The 16,954-nt window shown below is 52.0% G+C and overlaps 1 protein-coding gene across 1 annotated transcript; it reads right to left on the reverse strand.

Annotated features, from left to right (window-relative positions):
* Positions 1-2,111: 2,111 nt before the first annotated feature.
* On the reverse strand, positions 2,112-16,780 carry SELPLG (selectin P ligand). Its single transcript, XM_054527617.2, has 2 exons — positions 15,644-16,780; positions 2,112-6,209 (listed from the first exon to the last, which is right to left on the reverse strand). Exon 2 carries the CDS (start codon positions 6,202-6,204, stop codon positions 4,786-4,788), a length of 1,419 nt encoding a protein of 472 aa, XP_054383592.1. The 5' UTR covers positions 6,205-6,209; positions 15,644-16,780; the 3' UTR covers positions 2,112-4,785.
* Positions 16,781-16,954: the final 174 nt, after the last annotated feature.

Consider the following 16,954-nt stretch of genomic DNA (forward strand, 5'->3'; position numbering starts at 1 on the left):
TTCCTACCTTTCCCTTAGCTCTTTCCTCCAACCCCTCTCTCCCAAGCCACAGCCAACCCCTCTCTCCCAAGCCACAGCCAACCCCTCTCTCCCAAGCCACAGCCAACCCCTCTCTCCCAAGCCACAGCCAACCCCTCTCTCCCAAGCCACAGCCAACCCCTCTCTCCCAAGCCACAGCCAACCCCTCTCTCCCAAGCCACAGCCAACCCCTCTCTCCCAAGCCACAGCCAACCCCTCTCTCCCAAGCCACAGCCAACCCCTCTCTCCCAAGCCACAGCCAACCCCTCTCTCCCAAGCCACAGCCAACCCCTCTCTCCCAAGCCACAGCCAACCCCTCTCTCCCAAGCCACAGCCAACCCCTCTCTCCCAAGCCACAGCCAACCCCTCTCTCCCAAGCCACAGCCAACCCCTCTCTCCCAAGCCACAGCCAACCCCTCTCTCCCAAGCCACAGCCAACCCCTCTCTCCCAAGCCACAGCCAACCCCTCTCTCCCAAGCCACAGCCAACCCCTCTCTCCCAAGCCACAGCCAACCCCTCTCTCCCAAGCCACAGCCAACCCCTGCCAGACTCAACCTTCTCTGTGAACTCCCCTTTTCCAGGCTAAACCATTGGGGGCAAGGAAAGAAGTCCTTCACTTCCAAAGAAGCCATTGAAGGTATTTTCTTTTTCTTTTTCTTTCCTTTTTTTTTTTTTTGTGAGACAGTTTTTCACTGCTGTTGCCAAGGCTGGAGTGCAATGGCATGATCTTGGCTCACTGCAACTTCCACCTCCCAGGCTCAAGTGATTCTCCCACTTCAGCCCCCTGAGTAGCTAGGACTATAGGCACACATCACTGCACCTGGCTAATTTTTGTATTTTTTTTTTGTAGAGACGGGGTTTCAACATGTTGCCCAGGCTGGTCTCAAATTCCTGAGCTCAAGCCATCCTCCTGCCTCGGCCTCCCAAAGTGCTGGGATTACAGGCGTGAACCACCACACCCGGCCAGAGGTATTTTTCAAGAAGAAAAATAAAGATTATCCCCTGAGATGACTTTTATTCCTCTCCTAGAAGGTAGAACAGAGTCTGTTTTAAGCGGCAGCTTCTTTCTCTTTATATGGAAATGACTGGAAGGTATTTGGGAGCAGAAGACCAAGAACTCTCCAAATCCTGGTTTTCTAATCTGACTGAAACTGCCTTTGCAAAAATTATAACTGAGGAAATTATGACAGTGAAAGGGACCAGACTGAACTGACTCCATCTTGCTTCTAGCCTTTAAGCCGTCTTTGTTCATTCCTTCCCCAAAGTTAGGCTGAACTAACTTTGGGAAATAATTCAGTTCATGTTTTGACTCTGAAACAAAATTAATAATATCCCTTCCCCCCGAAAAGACCCCCTTCTTGCCTGGGGACTGGTCTGCCTTTGCAGGACTAACAAATTAGCTACAAGATTAGAAATTATGGTTTAGGGGTCATGCAGCCTCTGGCTCCAAGAGCCTAAGCCTCCCCAAATTGCTCCTGTGGATAACATCAGTATTGTAAAACCTAAGATCACTGCGTGAGATATTTTGCAGACCCTGCACTGGATGGATCAGTTGACACCACCCAGGCCGGTATTCTGGCTCAACCAGTTCTGCCATCGCAGCCAGGAACAGAAGACATGAAGAAAACCTCACTGCGACCCCCTGTGACTCTATCTCCAACCTGACCAATCAGCACTCCCCACTTCCCAAGTCCTTACCCGCCAAATTGTCGTTAAAAACTCTGATCCCCGCATGCTTGGGTAGATTGATTTGAGTAATAATAAAACTCCCTTCTCCTGTACAGCCTGCTCTGCATGAATTACTCTGTCTCCACTGCAATTCCCCTGTCTTGATAAGTCGGCTCTGTCTAGGCAGCAGGCAAGGTGAATCCACTGGGCGGTGACCTGACCCTCACAAGGTAGTGTGGGTTTTGAATGGGATAATGCAAGTGTTGCTTAAATAGCAGGGCCAACCTGGTTTACTGGGGCTGAGTTTCACGGAATATGGGACTTTCAGTGCTAAAATCAAGAAAGTCCCGGGCAAACTGGGACGACTGGTCACCCTATGCTTAAAAGCAGACATCAGCAAACTGACAGAGTTGAAATGAGCCTGCTGCCCGTTTGTAAATAAAGTTTTATTAGAACACAACCATGCGCATTCATTTGGGGACATATTGTCAGTGGCTGCTTTTGTACTACAAGGACAGAGTTGAGTTGTTGCAACAGAGGGTATGGTGTTGCAAAAGCTAAAGCCTACAATATTCACTGTCTGGTCCTTTAAGAAAAAGTTTGTCAGCTTGAACTTTTCCACCATTTGACAGCAAATCAGTGCTTCTATGAGTTGTACAAAAGGTTGCAGGCTGTATCTAGGCTCACCAATAAGCTACTGGCTGTTAATGAGAGACAGGGCCTGAGTGAAAAGGAGAGGTCAGGGTGAGCTTCTGGAGAGTGGGAAAGATTCTGTGCTTGGCCCAGCTTTAATCAGTCAGGCCCCTGAGTCCTCTCCTAAGCCCATCTGTGCACTTCCTTGTAAAATCCAGTTCTGGGCCAGGAGTGGTGGCTCACACCTGTAATCCCAGCACTTTGGGAGGCCAAGGCGGGCAAATCACCTGAGGTCGGGAGTTCGAGACCAGCCTGACCAACATAGAGAAACACCATTTCTACTAAAAATACAAAATTAGCTGGGCGTGGTGGCGCATGCCTGTAATCCCAGCTACTCAGGAGGCTGAGGCAGGAGAATCGCTTGAACTCAGGAGGCAGAGGTTGCAGTGAGCCAGATCGCGCCATTGCACTCCAGCCTGGGCAACAAGAGCGAAACTCCATCTCAAAATAAATAAATAAATAAAATCCAGTTCTAACAAGAACTCTGCTAAGTCAGCTTAGCAACAACCCTCCCCCCACCACTCCATATCTGATCACCTCCCATATCTGATCACCTCCTATATCTGATCACGTTCCTCATCTGCCACCATCCCCCCAGTGATGTCTGAGCACCCTGGCCTGCCTCCAGTATGAATCCTGTTAGGTCAGTGTAGAAAATGACCAAGAACCCATCCCCAACAGTCAGTTTAGCCAGAATTCCCCTTCCCCTGATGTTTCCTCTTGGTAATTTTCCAGCCGCAGATATCCAACCCTGCTCCCTGGCTATCAGTTCCCACTTGCCCCTGCTGTACTCATAGTTGAGCCCAAATGCCCCCACTGCAAAATCCCATAGCTGCAGTCCCTGTAGTGATCGAGAGAGTCCCCCTCCCCTTGAACAAAATCTTCCTTACCATGCTTTAACAAGTGTCATTGAATCTTTTTTTTTTTGAGACGGAGTCTTACTCTGTCACCCAGGCTGGAGTGCAGTCGCGTGATCTCAGCTCACGGCAACCTCCCTCCGCCTCCCAGGTTCAAGCAATTCTCCTGCCTCAGCCTCCCCAGTAGCTGGGACTATAGGCACGTGCCACCACACCTGACTAATTTTTGTATTTTTAGTAGAGACAGGGTTTCAGTATGTTGGCCAGGCTGGTGTTGAACTCCTGACCTCAGGTAATGTACCTGCCTCGGCCTCCCAAAGTGCTGGGATTACAGGCATGAGCCACTGCTCCCAGCCCCATTTTTTTTTTTTTTTCTTTAACAGGAGGATAGATTGATGTTTAGAGGGATATTGGGCTGAGGTTTGGGGGGGACCAAACTCTGTGGGCCAAAACTGGGTAATGGAGGAAGTGGAATAAAGTGGTCACTGGTGGGGAAGGGGCAGCCCTCCCTTTGGCCCCCCACAGCCTGAACTTTTCCTGGTCACCCAAGGATGTACAAGACCCTCTGTTGTCCAAGAGGCAAAACTGAAGTCAACGTAACAACCCATGAAAGAGGCTTCCTGGGGGGTCAGGGGCTGAGGGCAGACAGCTAAGGACCAGCCCCCATCCTGCACTGAGGGATGGAGAATTCCAGGAAGGCTGCCTGAAGGAGACAGCCTTGAAACCTTGAAGGATTCCGCTATCGTTTGTCCATCACACATTTATTGCCTGCACTGGACCTGCGGTTGGGATACTGCAGTGAACAAGACAGAGCCCACCCTGGAAACTGGCCACAGGGGAAGGCAAGAGACGACGGCTGGGCAGTTTTGTCCCTTGTCAATAGATGGAAGCTCCTTGTTCCACACAGTCCCAAAGAAAGGTCTGCCCTTGGGCCCGCGAAACCCATCCCAGCCCTCACAGGCTGAGCCTCACCCTGGGTTTTCCCAGAGAGGTGTCCAAGAAGACCCAAGTTGCCCCGAGTCGGAGGAGCAGCAGGAAACAGCCTCAGAAGTCCGTTACTCTTCAGTACTCCTCCCTTAGAATGTCCACTTCCTGTTTGGTGACCATGGCAACCAAAAGACAATGGCAGTGCGTGTGGGATGGGGGAACTCCATCTTCCTTGGGTACGTGGGGAGGAAACTCCAGTGACCAGAAGAAGCGGGGAGAGCCATGGGAGACGTTAGAGGGACCCAGAGAAGATGGGGGACAGGAAAAAGGAGAGAATCTGTCTCAAGTAAATGGCCTCCTGCCCTGGACCTCGGCTGAAATGTGGCTGGGATGTGGCTGGGCTTCATCCGAGGAGGGAGGAAAGAGGTGGCTCTACTTGCCAGTCTGCTTGGCCCCAGGCTGCTCTTGTCCTGTTTGGGTGGCCAGAGTTCCTTCCCTGAAGATCCCCATCCCCAGGGGTCTCCGAGGAAGCCCAGAGCTGTGGAATGAGGTCTGGGCACTCAGGGGTGGCCCAGGAGAGACCGTGGAGGTGGGGTCTTGCCAAAACAGATGGCAGAGGGAGCTAAGGGAGGAAGCTCTGCAGGGTGAGGTCATCCCCCTCACGGTCCTCCCTGGGCTCTGGCGTCAGGCCCTGGCTCTTGGCCTTGGATAGGCCCCCATTGGCTGTGGCGGAGGGCCCCTCACCCCCATCAGGCAACAGGGATGAGATGCAGACCATCTCGGTGGGGGAGTAATTACGCACGGGGTACATGTGGCCCTTGCGGGAGAGGCGGACTGCCAGCACCACAGTGCACACGAAGAAGATAGTGGCCACCAGCGCCAAGATTAGGATGGCCAGCAGGCACTGCTTCACAGACATGTGGTCTGGGGCCCCCACTGGGTGGTTGATGGACAAATTGCTGGCTGCCATGGGAATGCCCTTGTGAGTAACAGAGGACACAGAAAAGGGTATGAACAGACCCCTTTTGGTAGTAGGTTCCATGGACGGGGCCTCTGTGGCATTGGGTTCTGTGGACAGGGCCTCCATGGCTGCCAGTGGAGTGGTCTGTGCCTCCGTGGCTGTGGGTTGAGTGGTCTGTGCCTCTGTGGTTGCCAGAGGAGTGGTCTGTGCCTCCGTGGCTGCTGGTGAAGTGGTCTGTGCCTCCGTGGCTGTGGGTTGAGTGGTCTGTGCCTCTGTGGCTGCTGGTGGAGTGGTCTGTGCCTCCATGGTTGCTGGTGGAGTGGTCTGTGCCTCCGTGGCTGTGGGTTGAGTGGTCTGTGCCTCTGTGGCTGTGGGTTGAGTGGTCTGTGCCTCCGTGGCTGTGGGTTGAGTGGTCTGTGCCTCCGTGGCTGTGGGTTGAGTGGTCTGTGCCTCCGTGGCTGCGGGTTGAGTGGTCTGTGCCTCTGTGGCTGCCGGTGGAGTGGTCTGTGCCTCTGTGGCTGCCGGTGGAGTGGTCTGTGCCTCTGTGGCTGCCGGTGGAGTGGTCTGTGCCTCTGTGGCTGCCGGTGGAGTGGTCTGTGCCTCTGTGGCCGCCAGTCGAGTTGTCTGTGCTTCTGTGGCTGCCAGCGGAGTGGTCTGTGCCTCTGTGGCCACTGGTTGAGTGGTCTGTGCCTCTGTGGCTGCTGGTTGAGTGGTCTGTACCTCCATAGCTGCTGAATCCATGGACAGGTTCCCCATGTTGGCCAGCTCCGTGGTCAGCTCTGTGACTGCCCCTCCTGCATCCAGGCCAGTAGAACGCCTTGCAGCAGGCTCCACAGTGGTAGACTCAGGGGTTCCAGGCCCAGTGAGAGGAGTGGTGTCAGTGCTGTTGCTCAGTATTTCTGGAGGCTCCGTTTCTGGCAGGAAATCATAATCCCGGTACTCATATTCGGTGGCCTGTCTCCGGTCCCGGGCAAGCAGGGGACCCAAGGCTTTCTCAGCTTCATCTGCCCAGGTGTCCCACAGCTGCAAGCTGCTGCCAGGGCCCAGTAGGATCAGCAGCAGGAGGAGTTGCAGAGGCATGGCACCTGGGGGAAGACAACGGGCGGAGGGATGTCAAGACAGCTTCACCCTTGGGCTTAGCAAGCACCCTAGACCACCACCCTCTACTGCCACAGCTGGAAGCATGTCTGGTCTGGAGCAGGGACTGGGGACTTAGGCATCCCTGACATGCCAGGGATGGAGAGGACCCTCAGCCAGTAGCAGTTATTATTATTACTAATCAACATGAATAAAGCCATCCAGGAGGGCCCTTTAACTTCTTCTAGATGGTGCATAGAAATTGATTTGCCTCCCTCTCCATTTTGGTTAAGTCACTTTATTTCTGGACAAGACAATCCATTGGGGTGTAGAAAGAATTAGTGCTTCTGTTTCTAGTTCTATTAACTTTTCACGTCACTCCTTTTTTTTTTTTTTTTTTTTTCAGATGGAGTGTTGCTCTGTCACCCAGGCTGGAGTACAGTGGCGCTATCTCAGCTCACTGCAACCTCCACCTCCCGGGTTCAAGTGATTCTCCTGCCTCAGCCTCCTGAGAAGCTGGGATTACAGGCATGCACCACCATGTCCAGCTAATTTCTGTATTTTTAGTAGAGACGGGGTTTCACCATATTGGCCAGGCTGGTCTCAAACTCCTGGCCTCGAGTTATCTGCACACCTTGGCCTTCCACAGTTCTGGGATTCGGCATGAGCCACTGCGCCCGACCTCATGTCACTCCTTCTTAATTTCAAGTATTATATTATTTATAATCTATCATAAGAGTAAAGTAGTACCTGCATAGAATTCATAAATAGATTAATTGACCACTTACGAAGTCCATAAGCAGAAGAATTTGGAAACCACAGACCTCCCAGATACAGCTGCTTATTGGACCTTTGAGGCCTCTTGGAGTCTGATTCTGCCTGCGGCCCCCTCTCCCTGCCCACTGCCATGCCACCTATATATGTCTGTCTTCCTCCTTCTCCTATCTTGCTTCCACCCTCCGTAGCCCTTGCCAGTCCTCAGAGTCTCAGTTTGTCTCATTCCTTCTCAATGTCTTGGCTTGGTCCCATTTGCTTTGGTGGTGTTCTTGCCTGCATGATGCACAACAGGGATGACGGTGCCTACTTCACAGCCTATTGTGAGGATAAAACGAAGGGATCCATGCAAGACCCTTAGCACTTCGTTTGCATGACAACCTCTCAGCAAAGGTTGGCTGATTTAGTTCTTTCAGTCAACCTGCACTGTAAGTCTTCAAGGGCCCAGGGCTACTTAATTACACTCTCCATGGCCAGAAGAAAACTCAAATCTCTTCAGAACAGCCCTGCTCTCAGGAAGCTTATAGTCACTGAGTGTGCCTGTGGGTAGGACCACTGCCTATTCAGAGACTATACATTGTCCTCCCTACTAGGTAGCCAGAAAAGACAGCACCTCTTGTTTGGCCATCTCATTGATCTTTCTTCTTGGCATTGTGAACACCTGTGCTTTCTTGTTTTCTTTCTCTCCCCTCATGCTCTCCTTGGCACTGGCTGGTGTTTACAGAATTCAAAATTCTGTGCTGAGAATCCTATGGTGAGTGACAGCCACGTTCTGGGGCAGGATTCAGATATTCCTGCATTCCCGGGACATAACACCCTTCAGCAGCACACAACCCTTAGATCAGTGTCTGATGCAGAGTGGGCATTCAAGAATAGCACCTGGACAATTTCCAGGCTCTTCCTTTGTACTTCATTCACATGATTTGGAGGAAAGAACAGTTGCTCATCATTCCTCGGGTGACTGTAACTCACTCACGGGCCCCTCACCTTCCAGGTTCAATCTGATCTCTTTCATATGTTGGTTAGAATTATGTTGGTTTCTTTTCTTTTTTTTTTTTTTCCAAGACAGAGTCTCGCTCTGTTGCCCAGGATGGAGTGCAGTGGCATGACCTCGGCTCACTGCAACCTCCGCCTCCCGGGTTCAAGCAATTCTCCTTCCTCAGCCTCCCAAGTAGCTGGGACTACAGGCGCACACAACTATGCCCAGCTAATTTTTGTATTTTTAGTAGAGATAGAGTTTTGCCATGTTGGTCAGGCTGGTCTCAAACTCCTGACCTCAACCGATCTGCCCACCTCGGCCTCCCAAAGTGCTGGGATTACAGGGCGTGGGCCACCGCGCCAGGCCTATGTTGGTTTCAAATATGCAAATCTGATCACATCTTAAACTAATTTATTTCCATTTATTTATTGACTTACTTATTTTAGAGACAGAGTCTCTCTTTGTCGCCTAGTCTGGAGTGTAGTAGTGCAATTATAGCTCACTGCAGCCTGGACCTCCTAGGCTCAAGTGATTCTCTCACCTCAGCCTCCTGAGTAGTTGGGACTACATGCACATGCCACCACATCTGGCTAATTTTTAATTTTTTTTTGTAGAGACGGGGTCTTGCTATGTTGTCCAGACTGGTCTCAAACTCCTGGCCTCAAGCAATCCTCCTGCCTCGGCCTCTCAGAGCACTGAGATTACAGGCATGAGCCACCACATTCAACCCACTTCTTAAAATAATTTCTTAGGCCAGGCGCAGTGGCTCATGCCTGTAATCCCAACTCTTTGAGAAGCCAAGGCAGGTGGCTCACTGATGTCAGGAGTTCAAGACTAGTCCGGCCAACATGGTAAAACCCTGTCTCTACTAAAAATACAAAAATTAGCCGGGCATGGTGGTGCTCCCTGTAATTCCAGCTATTTGGGAGGCCAAGGCAGGAGAATTGCTTGAACCTGGGAGGCAGAGGTTGCAGTGAGCCAAGATCACACCACTGCACTCCAGTCTGGGAGACAAGAGCAAAACTCTGTCTAGAAAATAAAAAAAAATAATACTTTCTTAAACCAAACTTTACGACATTTGCACCAGAGACATCTGGCCCTCACAATTATCCCCATTTTACCAAGGACAACACTGAGGTTAAGAGAAGTGAAGTGACGTGCCCAAAGACACACAGCTGGTGAGAGGTCAAGATCAGATTGAAACCCAGTGAGTTTCAGGAAGGCATGAAGCCGTCAGGAGAGACCTGACCTAGCTGAGGAGACAAAAGGCTGGGCTTGTGGACTTGGGTGGGAGAGGTAGGGCAGAGTAAGAAAAAGGAGGAGCTTGAAAGCTATGTCCCCCAGAAAGGCCCGCCACATATTTACCAGGTGCCATGCAGGGCATAGGGTTGAAAGCATAGATGTGGGGTCAGACAAAAAGGATGTTCAAGTCCTAGCTCTGTCCCTTACAAGCTGTATGACCTTGATACAGATGCTTGCCTCCCTGAGCTTCAGTTTTCCCATCTGTAAAACTGGGATAAGAAACCGTGCCCATCTCACAGGGCTGTTGAGAGAGTGCAACAAGGGGATAGATTCAAAAGTTCCAGGCTGGTGGGCATGGCAGCTCATTACAGGACTTCCCAAAGTCCTGTAATCCCAGGACTTTGGGAAGCCAAGGCGGGCAGATCACTTGAGCCCATGAGTTCAAGACCAGCCTGGGCAACATAGTGAGATCCCCATCGCGACACAAATAGAAAAATTAGGCCAGTCACGGTGGCTCACTCCTGTAATCCCAGGACTTTGGGAGGCCAAGGCAGGTGGATTGCTTGAGCTCAGGAGTTCCAGACCAGCCTGGGCAACATGGTGAAACCCCGTCTCTCGTCTCTACGAAATACAAAAAAATTAGCCAGGAGTGGTGGTGTGCCCCTGTAGTCCCAGCTACTCAGGAGGCTGAGATAGGAGAATTGCTTAAGCCTCGAGAGATCGAGGTTGCAGTGAGCTGTGATCGTGCCACTGCACCCCAGCCTGGGTGACAAAGGAAGACTGTGCCTCAAATATAAATTTAAAAATTTTTAAATAGAAAAATTAGCCAGGCATGATGATGCCAGTCTCAGCTACTGGGGAGGCTAATGCGGGAGGATCGCTTAAGCCTGGAAGGTTGAGACTACAGTGAGCCGAGATTGTACCACTGCACTCCAGCCTGGACGACAGAGTGAGACCCTGTCTCAAAACAAAACAAGAAAACAAAAGTTCCAAGCTTACGGTAGGTGGTTAATAAACGTAACACACACACACACACACACACACACACACACACACACTTTTGCCTCCCAATTTGCCTTCAGGGCAGCAGAGTTTCTTTGGGGTAGAGTTCTTATCTGGGGGAAGAATCTACGGCCCAACCTTGGCCCCACTTTCCTGGAGGCAGGGACTTTAGGAAGAAGCCACTAGCCTAGAGACATATTTCATACTTATGAGCACACTCACAGCCGCCAACCCCCACTTGGGCAGTTCTCTGTTCCTGGAAGGCAAAGCCCTTAGCCACTTCCTGGAAGCAGAGAAGGTGGGGGCAAAGTTGCAAGGCCTGGTCTCCCTGGTTCCCTGGTTGGGGGAGGCATCTTGGTGAGTCAGGGCTGGACTTGCAGCAGCCCGGAGGCTAGGAGAATAACACAGAAACACGGAGGGTGCTGGGGCCCAGTTCTTCAGGTAGGCTGTCACTGTCGCCGACCCCTCCCCTACAACCATCCCCACCGCCTCCTGTACCCAGAGACAGCTGGGGTGGAGGAGAGGCTGGGGCCTGAATCCCACATTTGCCTCCACTTAGCGGCTGTGTAAACTTGGGCAGGTTGCTTCACCCTCTCTAAGCCTCAGTTTCCTCATTGTAAAACCGGCAATATTGCTAAAAAAAAAAATCATGAGAATTGAATGAGTGTATGGAAGGTCCCAGACGATGGCTTCCAGCGGGGGGTACTTTATCTGGGGGACTGTCTTCGGGGCTGCAGGCAGAGGAGGAGAGGAAATGGAGGTCTCAGACTCAGAGGGTATGGAGATGGCGGCCTCTCTACCTCTCCCGTGGATATTCAGGCTTTGAGAAAGCAGAGACCTCCGTACCTGTTGTAAGAGCTGGTGCATTGGGAAAGCCCAGACCTCCTTTCCTGGGCCCGTCTAAAGCAACCACCTTATCCTACATGTTCCTGGTGTCAGTGCTGAAAGTCTCTCAACCCCAGAAACCCCTCACTCTCAGGCAAACTGGGGGTGGGGGGGTGTTGGTCACCCCAGCCTGGTCCCTGCCATCCCATGGGCTTTAAGACACAGCAGCCTGGAGCCAGGCCACAGCTGAGCAGGCATCAGCCCATCTAACAGAAAGAAAATCTGAGGCTCAGCCAGGCACAGTGCCTCGAGCTTGTACTCCTAGCACTTTGGGAGGCCAAGGCAGGAGGATGACTTGAAGCCAGGGGTTCAAGACCAGCCTGGGCAACATACTGAGACCCGTATCTACAAAAAAATTAAAAATTAGCCAGGTATGCTGGTGCATGCCTGTAGTCCCAGCTACTCGGGAGGCTGAGGCCAGAGGATGGCTTGAGCCCAGGTCAAGGCTGCAGCGAGCTGTGATCGCACCACTGCACTCCAGCCTGGGTGACAGAGTAAGATCCTGTCTCTAAGAAAAAAACATATTTTTTTAATGAAAGAAAAGAAAACCCGAGGCTCTGAGAGATCTTGTCTCAGCTGAGGCCACACAGGTAGAACGAGGAGGAGCTGAGTTTTCTCACTGTGTATGGCAGGTAGCATAACACCTCCTTAATATTTGCTACAGTAAATGTGTTATACAACAATAAAAATGACATGTGGAAGCCCCTCCCGCGGAGGGATGATTTCATCCTCTCACTATCTGGTGACCTCATTCCTCCTCACCCCTGTGTTCACTGGCTCTAACGGTGCCATCACACCGATTAGCAAGCAAGGCCCAGAGCGGTGGGATCACTCCCAGGCCCCACCTTCCACCTCTCCTCTCCCCGGAAGGCAAAAAAAACAGTCCCACAGGAGTGGGGCCAGGGCAGGGCTCCGACAGAGGGGTCTCCAGTAACCACATCCTATTTGTCTCAACACTTGCCTAACGGAGTAGGTCAGAGACTGCTCGTTTTGCCTCTTTTGCCCTAAAACCAGGCTGCTTCTGGCCCACGCCCCATCTAGACCCCATGTGGGCCCCATCTAGGCTGTGTGGAGGAGCAGGCTGCAGGGGGCCCAGACTCCAGCTCCAGAGACCCCGCTGTGTGGCCGCCCTGAGCTGCTCAGGAAAGATCCTCATGGGGCTCCACGCTGCTAGGAACCTTGCACTGAGAATCCTGAAACTGGCAGTCAGAGCGGGCAGGATCTTGGATGGCTAAAATTCAAAAGACTGAGCATCTCAGGGTTTGGGTCAAGTAGTCACCAAGAGAAGGAAAGACCCCAGATAACTGAGACACAGGCAGCAGATCTAAGTCTGGGTAGACAGGCCCTGCCCTGCCCTGCCCTGCCGTGCCCTGGGAGTCACATCAGACCAGGTCAATCCCCAGCTCTGTCCCTTAGAAGCTGTGTGACCTTGGGCAACTCACCTCACCTCTCTGAGCTGTGGGTTCTTTAACTGGAATACAAGGACAATGGTGGCACCTGCTTTTTATGGGGTTGTTGTGGGTTGAAGAGGGCCAGGGAAATGCTGAGTCCTCCCAGAAGCCTTTCTGGATTGCCCCAGGCATGATTAGTCACCTCCCGTGTTTAAATCATTTCTGCTGTTCATTTACTTTCTAAAAATGTATTCACATTGACTCCTAAACTTCCAGAAGACAGGAACCACAGCTGTCTTGCTGATCAGGCCACGGGCCCAGGATTTAGCCGATGGGCAGGCACATACCTCTCGCAACACTTGCCCCAGTGGCTGGCAGCCACTGTGGCTGTCTGCTCTGCTGCCCCCACCAGACCACAAGTTTTTGGAGGGCAGGAGCTCTCCTGGGTCTCCTGGCATCCCCAGGGGCCTCACTAAATGCCTCTGCAGAAGAGGACATGTGACTGAGGCAGGGGAACGTGCACAGAACTGCACAGCACGTGCTGTCCTCACACTTTTCACACCACATTTGCCAGCTGACACTTTCCAACCTCTTTCCATCATCTACCTCAACTCACATCAGGGAGTCTCTGTAAACATTTTTTCCCACTTATCATCGCCCTCATGAAAGGTTTATTTATTTATTTACTTTTAGAGATAGGGTCTTGCTCTGTTGCCCAGGCTGGAGTACAGTGGTGCAATCATAGCTCGCTGCAGCCTTGAACTCCTGGGCTCAAGCGATCCTCCCAAGTAGCTGGGACTACAGGTGCATGCCACCAGACCCGGCTACTTTTAAATTTTTTGTACAGATGGGTTTTCACCATGTTGCCCAGGTTGGTCTCAAACTCCTGGGCTCAAACAATCCATCTTCTTCAGCCTCCCAAACTGCTGGGATTTGCAGGCATGAGCCACGGTGACCAGCCCTCCTCACGAAATGTTAATAGCACAGATATGCTGTATATCTGTTTAATGTTTGGTGGCTTGCAAACCACAGTGTTAGTTGAGATTTTTTTGTTACGCCCCCCTCCCCACCCTCCACCCCGCCAAGAACCAAGTTACACCTGTTGGAACCCCAACTTGCTGGCCTGATCCAGAGGCAGTAAGGTACTTGGCACAAATTAATTCAATGAGACCTACATCTGATTAGTTGAACAACTGTCTTTAAACAGTTTTCTAAAGACCCCCTGTAGACAGACAGATTAACAAACACAGACCCCCAACACACACACACCAGCCATCTTATCTCCTTCTAGACCACTGGCCCCCACTGCCATCTTCCCGTTCAAGTTCAGCAAAGGAGATTGAGACACAGGCCTAGGGTCACCACGACCTCCACGGGCATCCTGCAGCCAGAAGCCACGCCACCAGAGGCAGCTGCTTCTCCCCTTCAAGCCTCCGTTTTGTCATCTGTAAAAGGGGCACTGTCCACCCTCCAAGGTTTTCGGATGATTGATTCCCCAGCTCCTCTGAATGCCCCGCTCTGGGCCCAGCCTGGCAGCCCAGCCCGGCAGCCCAGCCCTTCCGCTCTCTGAGGTTTAACTCCCCTGGCTGCTAGCCAAGCCTGTTGAGGGAGGCATCAACCACCCAGGGCGCGGCCTCCCCAGGTAACGCCAGGGGAAGAGGCTCTGGGGCTGTCTGAGGGCCTGGGAGCCACCTTCTGAGGCCCTGGCCCACTGAGGGGCCTGGCTCTGGGGGCCTCAAAGTCAGAGATGGAAAAAAAAGGAAAACAGAAGAAAGAGGAAAGAGGAAGAGAACTCCAGGCAACAGAAGCCCAGATATCGACAACATGGGGGGGGGGGTGTGTGTGTGTGAATGTGTGTACAGCAGGGCACAACCGGCCCCGCCATTTCCTTTTAGTGTCCTGAAAGTATCTCAAATACAAACTAATAAGAGTATTCTAATTTTTTTTTTTTTTTTTTTTTGAGACGGAGTCTCACTCTGCCACCCAGGTTGGAGTGCCGTGGCACAATCTCGGCTCACTGCAACCTCCCCCTCGCAGGTTCAAGTGATCCTCCCACCTCAGCCTCCCAAGTAGCTGAGACCACAGGCATACACCACTACGCCTAGCTAAGTTTTTGTATTTTTGGTAGAGACGAGGTTTCATCATGTTGTCCAGGTTGGTCTCAAACTCCTGAGCTCAGGCCATCCACCTGCCTTGGCCTCCCAAAGGGCTGGGATTACAGGTGTGAGCCACTGCACCCAGCCAAGTATTCTAATTATTATTATTATTATTGTTTTCCCTTTTGCTAACAATAGGATCCTAATTCTAATATTTTAATAGTTTTCCACAGACGAGTGTCATTTCCTCAGTCTTATAAAAAGTGGGAAGAATGCATCTTTCTCTGAAAACAACTTTTTTATGCGTCCATAACATACGCGGCTTCAAGACAAATCCTGCACTCCCCCTACTTTCTGGAGTCTTCCAGACCTAATCTCAGCTCTGCCCCTAAACAAATCCCTTCACCTCTCCCGACCTCAGTTTCCCATCCAGGAAAGGAGAGGGTAAGATCATTTCTAGGGAAACACTCATGGTTTCTCTGATTTTCAAAATCGGAATGCCCCCAAGCCAGAAGCTGCAGGCAAACCGGCCAGGGAGGGAAGTAAGTTAATGGAAGGCTGGGGCTGGTGGGTCATACCTGCAATTTCAGCACTTTGGGAGGCCAAGGCAAGAGGCTTGAGGCCAGGAGTTTGAGACCAGCCTCGGCATCAAAGTGAGACCCCATCTCTAGGAAAGGTGAAAATATTAGCTGCATGCGGCGATGTGCGCCTGTAGTCCCAGCTACTCAGGAGGCTGAGGTGGGAGGATCACTTGTGCCCAGGAGTTTAAGGCTGCAGTGAGCCATGATTGTGCCACTGCACTCTAGCCTGGGTGACAGAGTAAGACCCTGTCTCAAAAAAAGAAGGAAAAAAAAAGTTGGCAGGAGCAGGATTCAGAAGAGTCACAGAATAAGGCCACAGACTCCAGGAAGACTTTAGTCTTGAGTCGGAGGAGCCTCAGTTTGCCCTCCCCAGGGGCTGCAGCTCAAGAAGGGCCTGGCGGTCCTACCCGGGCCTGCCAGCAGCTATAAGGCAGGCCCTTGGCCCATGGGGACCTCCAGCCACTCCCTGTGGTTTTGCAAGCCAGCACTTACCACTGTGCTCAGCAGAGCATGGGACAGCTGCCTCGTGGGCCCAGAAGAAGTGGCTTCTCTGCTTTAGTGACGAGGTCCCAGCCCACGCTGCCAGGCACTGCTGTGGCACCCCCTGCGGCAGTCCCGGATCCGAGCAACCCCCAATGGCTGTGTGTGGAAGGAGGAAGCGAGAATGTGGTTACTTAGGCAGGGCCATGTGACAGCCCACACCCCCTTGTTTGTGACAGCTTTGGTGACAACATTGATAAAGACAGGGTGGGTATGGGGCACCTCCTAGGTCTGACACTGTTCTTGGGTTCCCATAACTGTGAAAACACTAGGAACCAAGTAGAAGCTTTCTGAGGAGAAGTTCTTCGGTTTTGGGTGGGGCCCAAACTGAGAAAGGCCACAGCATTACTTCAGCAGCAATGGACAGTCGGGGCCAGAGGGAGCCCCCTGAAGGACAGGAGTGACTAGATGAAAAGGAGAATGGTCTCGCTTCTTGCCCAAGATTGGCGGGGGGTGGGGAGGAGTAGGAGGTGGTCGGGGAGTAAAAAACACAAAATATGAATCTTCAAAGGGTTTGCAAATATGGTGTATTTCTTCTTGCAGGACTCAAAACACTCTCTGCAGATGCACAGCACAGGCCCTTTTAGCTGCAACCAACAGCCTCTCTAGGGAGCTGGACTACAGATTCCACAAGGGCAAGGCCTGCTTATCTTATTTCTTCATCCTAAATTTGTTCATTTGACCAACTCTGGCACTCCAGACTGCATGCCCTGAGGTCCAAAGGCCAGCAATTCTGGGCTGTGGCCCTCTGGTAGCCCTCCATCCACTGGGGAGGTCGGCGAGTAAACAAGTCGATGGAACATCATGCCACAATGACACAGCGCAGTGAGTGCCATCCTGCGGTGAGCAAGGGAGGGGCCTCTCCTTCCATCCTGGGTGGAGGAGGGAAGTTAACAGGAGGAGCTTCCAAGAAGTGGCACTTGCGATGACAAGCCAGGTGGGCATCCCAGGCAGAGAGCACAGCAGAGGCAAAGGCTGGGAGGCCTGAGAATACCCAGACACTTCCGGAAGGGAGGGAATAGGGGGTCTCCCAGGGTCTGCCCTGCGGCTTTGCACCAGGCAAGGGCTCAGGATATGCATAGAAAGATACTCGTATCTTGCCTTGCACAAGGTTGTTTTTTTTTTTTGAGTTTTGTTCTTTTTGCCCAGGCTGGAGTGCAATGGCACAATCTCGGCTCACCGCAACCTCCGCCTCCTGGGTTCAAGCTATTCTTCTGCCTCAGCCTCCCGAGTATCTGGGATTACAGGCATGTGCCACCACCC

Source organism: Pongo abelii, chromosome 10, assembly GCF_028885655.2.
Source record: "Pongo abelii isolate AG06213 chromosome 10, NHGRI_mPonAbe1-v2.0_pri, whole genome shotgun sequence".
Lineage (NCBI taxonomy): Eukaryota > Metazoa > Chordata > Mammalia > Primates > Hominidae > Pongo > Pongo abelii.

What these genes read in the sequence shown, in the direction of transcription:
- SELPLG (XM_054527617.2), bottom strand. Translation starts at nt 6,204, where the DNA reads ATGCCTCTGCAACTCCTCCTGCTGCTGATCCTACTGGGCCCTGGCAGC.